This window comes from Somniosus microcephalus, chromosome 11 (assembly GCF_052327205.1).
Source record: "Somniosus microcephalus isolate GS21.2 chromosome 11, FLI_Smic_1.0, whole genome shotgun sequence".
In the NCBI taxonomy this organism is placed as follows: domain Eukaryota; kingdom Metazoa; phylum Chordata; class Chondrichthyes; order Squaliformes; family Somniosidae; genus Somniosus; species Somniosus microcephalus.
The window spans coordinates 239041041-239051041 of record NC_140997.1 but is presented as its reverse complement, the minus strand read 5'-3'; the positions used below and the strand labels follow the sequence as shown (position 1 = coordinate 239051041).

Sequence of the window (10001 nt, the reverse complement as noted above, 5' to 3'; positions counted from 1 at the left end):
CCATCTCTCTCTCTCCCCCCCCCCCCATCTCTCTCTCCCCCCCCCCCCCCATCTCTCTCTCTCCCCCCCCCCCATCTCTCTCTCTCCCCCCCCCCCATCTCTCTCTCTCCCCCCCCCCCATCTCTCTCTCTCCCCCACCCCCCATCTCTCTCTCTCCCCCCCCCATCTCTCTCTCTCTCCCCCCCCCCCCCCCATCTCTCTCAATTCAATTCAATTCAATTCAAATCGCTTTATTGGCATGATAAGTTACATCTTATGTTGCCAAAGCATCAAAATACATTTATGGTTTAGCACATAAACGCAGTTCTATTCATACAGTGTATAAACAGGTATATCCCTGAGTGTATAAATATACATTCGCATTGTTTATATATATTTTTTCTTAGTTTACTGGTTGTCCCTCTGTTCATGGCAAGCTGTAACATAGTGCGCCGCCAGTGTTATACAGCTTCTCTCCTCTCCCAGTCGGAATGGAGTTTTTGGTTGTCATTCAGATTTCTGAAACCAGGGCATATTTGTGAGAATTTTTGGTAGAAATTCTCCCTGATGCCCTGATATTTTCCACAAGCTGTGAGGAAGTGCATCTCTGTCTCCACCACTCCCTGACTGCAGTGAGAGCATATCCTGTCTTCTCTTGGCAGCCTGGTCTGCCTGTGTCTGCCTTTTTCGATCGCTAGGCTATGTTCGCTAAGTCTGTACCTTGTCAAGGTTCTTCTCAGTTTGTTATCCTTTACCATGGTCAGGTAATCAGCTATGTTGTATTGTCTGTTTAGGGCCAAGTAGCAATTGAGTTTGCTTTGGGTTTTTGTTGTTTCTGCCCAATCCCCCCCTCTCTCTTCTCTTTCCCTCCCCCCTCTCTCTTTCCCTCCCCCCTCTCTCTTTCCCTCCCCCCTCTCTCTTTCCCTCCCCCCTCTCTCTTTCCCTCCCCCCTCTCTCTTTCCCTCCCCCCTCTCTCTTTCCCTCCCCCCTCTCTCTTTCCCTCCCCCCTCTCTCTTTCCCTCCCCCCTCTCTCTTTCCCTCCCCCCTCTCTCTTTCCCTCCCCCCTCTCTCTTTCCCTCCCCCCTCTCTCTTTCCCTCCCCCCTCTCTCTTTCCCTCCCCCCTCTCTGTTCTCCTCCCCCCCCCCCCCTCCCCCTAATGGTGGAGCGATTAAAACCAGGGATGGGCAAGAGCCCAGAATTGGCAGAGTGCCGAGACCTGTCGGGGTTTGTGGTGGGGTTGAGGGGTTGGGTGAGTGGGGTTATAGAGATAGGGAGGGGCGAGCCCTGGAGGGTTTTGAACAAGAGGATGAGAATTTTTAATGGAGGCGTTGGGCTCGGAGCAGTAAAGATCGTTTTGTTCAGGTGAAGATGATATTTGGTGGTGGGATAGTGTACATGGGTTGATTCTAACCGTGTTTTGCTCTGGGTATCAGCTGCTGTTTCGGGTGCTGACCTTCGTGTTGAATGCGTACACCCTGCGCTACGTATCCAAGGAGACCATTGGTGTTGTCAATGTGAGGTAGGAACTCGGCTTTTCATTCTGTCCCACTTTAACTTCTCTTTACCCTTACTTTGCTTTTCCAGGATGTAAGTCCCTCTGCTTCAGTACAACAAATCCCCCCATTTTTACACAGACACAAAGGAGTTTAGTAGCAGAAACATATGAGAAAAGACATGAGGTTCATCGGTGCTCATCCTATCCTAATCAACACTAACCCCGTCATTGAATTACACTATGCAGATGACGCTTGCGTCTGCGCACACTCGTAGGTCGAACTCCAAACTATCGTCAACACCTTCACCGAAGTGTACAAGAGCAAAGGTCCTCTACTAACCTGCCCCCGTCACACAGTACTGCCCCCCCGATTATCAAAATCCACGACGAGGCCTTGGACAACATGGACCACTTTCCATACCTCGGGAGCCTACTGTCAACAAGGGTAGATGTCAATGATGAAGTCCAACACTGCCTTCAGTGTGCCAGTGCAGACTTCGGTCGCCTGAGGAAGATCGTGTTTGAAGACCAGGACTTCAAACCCGCCACCAAGCTCATGGTCTACAGGGCAGTAGTGATAACCGCCCTCCTGTATGCTTCAGAGACATGGACCATGTACAGCTGGCACCTCGAAGCACTGGAGAGATACCACCAATGCTGCCTCTGCAAGATCCTGCAAATCCATTGGCAATGGATTTGCCACCACGCCCGATCTCTGCCAGAGGCCAACATCCCCAGCATCGAAGCTTTGACTACGCTCAATCAGCTCCGATGGATGGGCCACATCGTCCGCATGCCCGATACGAGACTCCTAAAACAAGCGCTCTACTCAGAGCTCCGACAGAGCAAGAGAGCCCCAGGTGGGCAGAGGAAACGCTTCAAGGACACCCTCAAAGCCTCCCTGAAAAAGTGCAACATCCCCACCGACACCTGGGAATCCCTGGCCCAAGACTGCACAAAGTGGAGGAGAAGCATCCGGGAAGGCGCCGAACTCCTCGAGTCTCTTCGCCTGGAGCAAGCGGAAGCCAAGCGCAGGCAGCGCAAGGAGTGCATGTCAACCCAAGCACCCCACCCACCCGCCCCTTCAACCACTGTCTGCCCCACCTGTGACAGAGACTGTAGGTCCCGCATTGGACTCATCAGTCACCTGAGAACTCATTTTTAGCGTGGAAGCAAGTCATCCTCGGTTCCGAGGGACTGCCTAAGAAGAGAAGTACCGTCCTCCCCAATCCCATTAGACACTGAGGACTTGGAGGATTGCAAATGTTACACCTCTGGCTCAAAAAAGGGAGATGGATAAACCCGGCAACGACAGGCCAGTCAGCTTAACGTCAATAGTGAGGAAACTTTCAGAGATAATAATCCGGGACAAAATTAATTGACATTTGGGAAAGTATGGGCTAATAAATGAAAGTCAGCAGGGATTTGTTAAAGGCAAATTGTGTTTGAATAACTTGATTGAGTTCTTTGATGTAGTAACGGAGAGGGTTGATGAGGGTAGAGCAGTTGATGTTGTATATATGGGCTTTCAAAAGATGTTTGATAGAATACCACATAATAGACTTGTTAGCAAAATTAAAGCCCATGGGATTAAAGGGTGAAGGGTTGGTTTTTCAGACTGGAGGGAAGTATACAGTGGTGTCCCCAGGTGTCGGCATTAGGACCACTGCCCTTTTTGATATATATTAATGACCTGGACTTGTGTATACAGGGCACACTTTCTGCGGCAAGTGTCTCACCTCCTGACTCCCCAAAGCCTTTCCACCATCTACAAGGCACAAGTCAGGAGTGTGATGGAATACTCTCCGCTTGCCTGGATGAGTGCAGCTCCAACAACACTCAAGAAGCTCGACACCATCCAGGACAAAGCAGCCCACTTAATTGGCACCCCGTCCACCACCTTAAACATTCACTCCCTCCACCACCGGCGTACCGTGGCTGCAGTGTGTACCATCTACAAGATGCGCTGCAGCAACTCGCCAAGGCTTCTTCGGCAGCACCTTCCAAACCCGCGACCTCTTCCACCTAGAAGGACAAGGGCATCAGGCGCATGGGAACACCACCACCTCCAAGTTCCCCTCCAAGTCACACACCATCCTGACTTAGAAGTATATTGCCGATCCTTCATCGTCGCTGGGTCAAAATCCTGGAACTCCCTACCTAACAGCACTGTGGGAGTACCTTCACCACACGGACTGCAGCGGTTCAAGAAGGCGGCTCACCACCACCTTCTCGAGGGCAACTAGGGATGGGCAATAAATGCTGGCATTGCCAGTGACGCCCTGATCACAAACGAATAAAAAAAAGACAGACTGGTGAAATGGGCAGACACATGCAGATGAAATTTAATGCAGAGAAGTGTGAAGTGATACATTTTGGAAGGAAGAATGAGGAGAGGCAATATAAACTAAGTGGTACAATTTTAAAGGGGGTGCAGGAACAGAGACCTGGGGGGTGTTCGTACACAAATCTTTGAAGGTGGCAGGACAAGTTGAGAAGGCTGTTTAAACAGGTATTTGGGACCCTTGGCTTTATTAATAGAGGCACAGATTACAAAAGCAAGGAAGTTCTGCTAAACCTTTATAAGACACTGGTTAGGCCTCAGCTGGAGTATTGTGTCCAATTCTGGGAACCGCACTTTAGGAAGGATGTCAAGGCCTTGGAGAGGGTGCAGAGGAGATTTACCAGAATGGTTCCAGGGATGAGGGACTTCAGTTATGTGGAGAGACTGAAGTAGCTGGGGTTGTTCCCCTTACAGCAGAGAAGGTTAATGGGAGATTTGATGGAGGTGTTCAAAATCATGAATGGTTTTTGTGATATCCGAGTGGTAAGGTCAGAAACTGTGATAAGCCAGACTTCAGGAACCAAAACTTTAACTTTTTAATTACACGGTTTAGCAGAGAACATAGCTCTTACAGCTGCAGGCAAAGCACTCTATATCTTACTGCACGAGCAAAGATGGAGAATCAACCTCTGAGTCATACCCAGAATGCAATGCCACTACCTTAATAAGTGGTGTGCCAAGACATTACCTTAAATATTAAGGGATCACAATTACCAGTGTTTTGTCTCCACCTGGTGGATATCCCAGATTACTATATCTCCCCCCTCTTATGTTTACAATAATTTCTTAACAACATTCTTAAAAAGTCCATAAGGAAACTCCTTTAACGATAGTCCATACTGAACGAATCTAGCAGGTCGTGATCAATCTCTCTGGCGGCTTGCGAGACCTTGGTGAACGTCTTACAGTCAAGTCCCTGCTTGGCTGTGGTAGAGCCACCTGCTGCTCCTGAGCAGTACTCGGAGTATCTGACTCTGCTACGATGGTTTCCTCTTGACGAAGGGGTCCAGGTGTAACTGGCTCTGTTCGTGGTGTTGGTACCACCAATGCATTTGGATAACTGGGGACCAACTTGTCCTCCAACATTTCCTCTGGAACCTCCAGTTCGATTTCCCTTTGTCTGGTCAGTATCTGATCCACATGTCGGCATACTACCTGACCAGTTCCCACCATGACCGTATATGAAACTGGACCGGTCATTGAGTCTATGACGCCAGGAATCCATTTTGGACCATAACTGAAATTCCTGGTAAGGACCGCATCTCCTTCTCCAAAACTGCGGCTCTTTGTCCTTCTGTCATGGTTCTCCTTTTGTTTGATTTGTCGGTTTTCCACCTCCCTTTTTAGATCTGGGTAAACCAGGTCAATAGTGGAGCGTAGTCGACGTCCTAACAACAACTCAGCAGGAGAGAGTCCTGTGGTAGATTGAGGTGTTATTCTGTAACTGAACAGAACTCGTGACACCTTTGCTGCCAAACTCCCTTCTGCACTTTTTTTCATCATCTCCTTAAATGTTTGTATGGCTCTCTCTGCAAGTCCATTTGAAGACGGATGATATGGAGCTGAAGTCACGTGCACTATGCCATTGTTCTCATGAACTCTTTTGTTTCTGTACTCACAAAACACGTGGCATTGTCACTTACTACGATCTCTGGTATCCCTTGATTACTAAAACTCCTACGCAGGCAGTCTATAGTAACAGTAGATGAAGCAGAATTTACAGGATACACATCCATCCATTAGGAATGTGCATCAATGATTATGAGGAACATCTCTCCCATGAATGGACCCGCATAATCTACATGTAATCTTCTCCATGGTTTATCCGGCCACTCCCAGGGGTGGAGTGGAGCCGCGGCTGGTGCCTGCCTGTGTACTTGACAAGTGCTGCATGTCTTGACGAGATTGTCTATCTCCTCATCTAGCTTTGGCCACCACAAGTAACTCCTTGCCAATGCTTTCATACGCGAAACTCCAGGATGACACTGATGTAGTTGCACTAGGATAGACTGTCGTGCTGGCTGTGGAATAATCACTCGAGCTCCCCACAACACGCAACCATCCTGCACACTCAGCTCTGTCTTCCTGACACTGTAAGGTATGAAATCGGTCCCTTCCGGATGTTGTGGCCAACCCCTCATTACATATTCTCGGACTCTAGACAGTACTGGATCTTTACCAGTCCAAGTCCTTACTTGGTCTGCGGTCACAATTGCCGTGTCCGTGTCCTCCAACATCAAAACTCTGTTCTCTGGAGCTGCACGGATAGGTGTGCCTGGCAGTGGAAGATGGCTCAAGGCATCTGCATTCCCATGGTACTTGCCCGCCTTGTAAACGATGACATACTCATACGCCCTTAACGTCACTGCCCACCTCTGGATCCGGGATGACACCATCTGTGGTACTGCTTTCATCTCATTAAAAAGAGATAGAAGAGGTTTATGATCAGTGCATATGGTGAATTTCCTGCCATATATGTACTTGTGAAACCTCTGTAACCCAAACATTACGGCTAATCCCATTTTATCTAACTGGGAATAGTTTTTTTCCCGCTGGGGTCAGAGTTCGAGACATAAACCCTATTGGTCTTTTTGTTCCATCTTCCAAGCTGTGTGAAAGAACCGCCCCCACCCCGTAAGGTGAAGCATCACAAGAGAGAATGATGTCTTTCTCTGCATTGTAGTGAACCAGCACATCCGAGGACAGCATCAGTTTCTTAGACTGTTCAAATGAAACCCTCTGTTCCTCTTCCCACTGCCACTGTGTCTCCTTGCGCAGTAGTTTGTGAAGAGGTGCTAACACTGTTGCCAAGTTTGGTAAAAATCTGTTACAATAGTTTAGCAGTCCCAGGTAAGCTTTTAACTCAGTCACATTGGTAGGAGCTGGGGCCTCCTGCAGTGCTTGTACCTTCTCCTTGAGTGGATGGAGCCCTGTGGCATCCACTCCGTGTCCCAGGAACACGGCCTCATTCCCCAGGAAAGTGCACTTACTCCTCTTGAGCCGTAATCCAGCCTTATCCAATCTTTGTAGTACCTCTCTGAGAGCTCAGATGCTCCTGGTCGGTTCTTCCCGTCACCAGAATGTCATCCAGATAGATTGAAACATGTGGAATCCCTTGCAGTACACCCTCGATAGTCCTCTGGAAGATAGCTGGACCAGATGAGACACCGAATGGCAAGTGGTTATAGGTAAACAAACCCTTGTGTATTTATGGTTACATACTTCTTGGATTCCTCATCTAGTGTAATCTGCAAGTATGCATGACTCATATCCAGCTTCGTGAATTTCTTCCCTCCAGCCAGGTTTGCAAAAAGATCCTCAGTTTTAGGAATAGGATACTGTTCAAGTTTAGACACCCTATTTACTGTCAATTTATAATCTCCACAGATTCTTACCGAATTGTCTGGTTTTAAAACAGGTACAATGGGAGCTGCCCATTCTGAACATTTCACGGGTTCCAGAATGTTCTCTCTCAAAAGACGGTCAAGCTCAGCCTCTACCTTTGGTTTCATGGCATACGGCACAGATCGTTGTTTAAAAAACCTTGGCAGTGCCTCCTTGTCTACATAAATCTTAGCTGGGGGAGCCATTAAATGTGCCAAGTTCTTCCTTGAACACGTTCTCATGTTCAATCAACACTTCTTGCAAAGACATCTGTTTGCCCCCCTCTATTTGATTTATTGCTCCCCAATCTAAGTTCTTTTATCCAGCCCCGACCTAACAAGTTTGGTCCAGAACCCGATACTACAACTACAGGTAGCTCTTCCACGGTATCCCTGTGTTTCACAGTTACAGTAGCTGTACCCAATGTCACCACTCGTTCACCGGTATAGGTTTTAAGCTGCATCGAGCAAGACTTTAACTTTGGAACTTTCGCACGGTTCCACAATTTTGAGTACTCCTCCCTGTTCATTATGGTAACACCACATCCAGTATCCACCTCAAAGTTGACCTTAGAGTCATTTACTATCAGTTGCAAAGTGATAGGATCCACTTTTGGAATGTCCTCTACCATACTATGCAATATGAACATGTCGTCTTCTTTCTCAACTTCTCCGCTGATGTGATGTGCTCCCTGTTTTTTCACTTCTCTTACTAGGTTTTGCTTTTCTCCCCCTTTAGGTTTATATACCTCCAGGGTAGTTTTTGCTCGGCATGCACGTTTTATATGTCCTTTTTTCCCACACTTGTGGCACTTTTCCTCCAGAAACCTGCATTCCCTCGCCAGGTGATCTCCATTGCATCTATAACATGCCTTTACGTGCTCACGTTGTGGTTTCTGACTCATATTTAACTTGTGCACAACCGGACCTCCAACTTGCTTTGTCGTAGCCCAGTCTGAACCTTGTATTTCTTTTACATCACGGTTAGCCGTCTCTATTAATTGAGCAAGTTCCAACGCTTTTTCATACGTAAGCCCAGTCTCGGACAATAATCTCTTTTGCATTCGAGCATCCATTATCCCGCAAACAAGCCTATCTCTCAGCATGTCTTTCAAACTGTTCCTGTAATTGCAATCGTGTGCCAGTTTTCTCAACACCGCTACATAATCCAATACAGTCTCTCCCGGTTTCCTGTTCCATGAATTAAATTTGAAACGCTGTACAATCTCACTCGGTCTGGGATTGAAATGTTCCTTTAGCAAGTCCACTAAGTTAGCAAATAGTACGTCTCCAGGCTTTTCAGGACTGCATAAGCTTCTCATTAAACTATACGTCTGACTTCCCACGGAAGTGAGCAAAATAGCTCTCCTTTTCCCGACATCAACTATATCATTTGCTACAAAGAAATGCTCCAGCAACTCACAGTATTCTTTCCATGTCTGCGTCTGAACATCAAAAGCAGAGAGCTGTCCTACTATAGCAGCCATGATTCCTTGAGTCAGTGCTTTTCTTTTATTTCTCCTTCTTCCAAATGAGATCTGTTCAGCCTCGTCGCCAAATGTGATATCCGAGTGGTAAGGTCAGAAACTGCGATAAGCCAGACTTCAGGAACCAAAACTTTAACTTTTTAATTACACTGTTTAACAGAGAACATAGCTCTTACAGCTGCAGGCAAAGCACTCTATATCTTACTGCACGAGCAAAGATGGAGAATCAACCTCTGAGTCATACCCAGAATGCAATGCCACTACCTTAATAAGTGGTGTGCCAGGACATTACCTTAAAACACTGGTAATTGTGATCCCTTAATATTTGTCTCCATCTGGTGGATAACTTAAGCATTACATCCCAGATTACTATAGTTTTGATGATGTGAGTAAATAAGTAGAAACATTTCCAGTGGTAGAAGGGTCGGTAACCAGAGGACACAGATTTAAGGTAATTGGCAAAAGAACCAGAGGCAACATGAGTTGTTGTGATCTGGAATGCGCTGCCTGAAGGGGGAGATTCAATAGTAACTTTCAAAAGAGAATTTGATAAATAATTAAAAGGGGAAAAAAAATTACAGGGCTATGGGGAAAGAGCGAGGGAGTGGGATTAATTGGATAGTGCTACTAAAGAGCTGGCATAGGCACAATGGGCCAAATGGCCTCCTGTGCTGTATCATTCTATGACCCCATGTACCATCCTCCCCAGCCCCGATTCAGAGTAAGATTCAGGGCTGGCACAGAGTGTACTTTTCCTGCACTTGCTTTTGGCTGTAAGGAGAGCTTGTCTTTAGGTAACTGCTGCTGGTCTCTCTCGCCAGGCTCACGCTGCTGTATTCCACGGTCGTTTTCCTTGCACGAGAAGCGTTTCGAAAAGCCTGCCTGAATGTTGGTGCGGAACAGAAGTGGGCCCAGATCATAAACCTGCTCTGGTTAACGTAAGTGTCCAGTGGGTGTTAGTGACACGGGCCTGTGTCTCCCTACTCTTACTGATCAAACATCAGCCACGGGGACGGGATGTCCTCGGGCCAGGACTCCCCAATAGTAATATCGTCTCACTAATTACACCCGGAATGATGCAGGGTGTTAAAGATACTTTATGGTCTTTGTTCGCTTTCAATATTGACAGGGAATAAATACTTCCGCGTATATGCATAGAATCAGGGGCGTCTCTCCTAGCTGGACTGCGTGGAGCCTGGAGCCTGAAGCACGTTGGCGTGGTGCGTTCTCTGAAATCGATAGTGTTAGCGCGGTGCCTTGCTGAACCCGGGAGTGTTAGCGCAGTGCCTTGCTGAACCCGGGAGTGTTAGCGC

At 47.4% G+C, this 10001-nt stretch overlaps 1 protein-coding gene across 1 annotated transcript in view; it reads left to right on the top strand.

Annotated features, from left to right (window-relative positions):
• Window positions 1–1159: 1159 nt before the first annotated feature.
• Window positions 1160–10001, top strand: part of rft1 (RFT1 homolog) — a 55182-nt gene continuing 46340 nt past the window's right edge. The window contains exons 1-3 of the mRNA XM_086000014.1: window positions 1160–1223; window positions 1342–1498; window positions 9510–9626. Of these exons, the coding sequence (XP_085856140.1) occupies window positions 1160–1223; window positions 1342–1498; window positions 9510–9626 (338 nt within the window). The remainder of the gene's footprint in view (window positions 1224–1341; window positions 1499–9509; window positions 9627–10001) is intronic.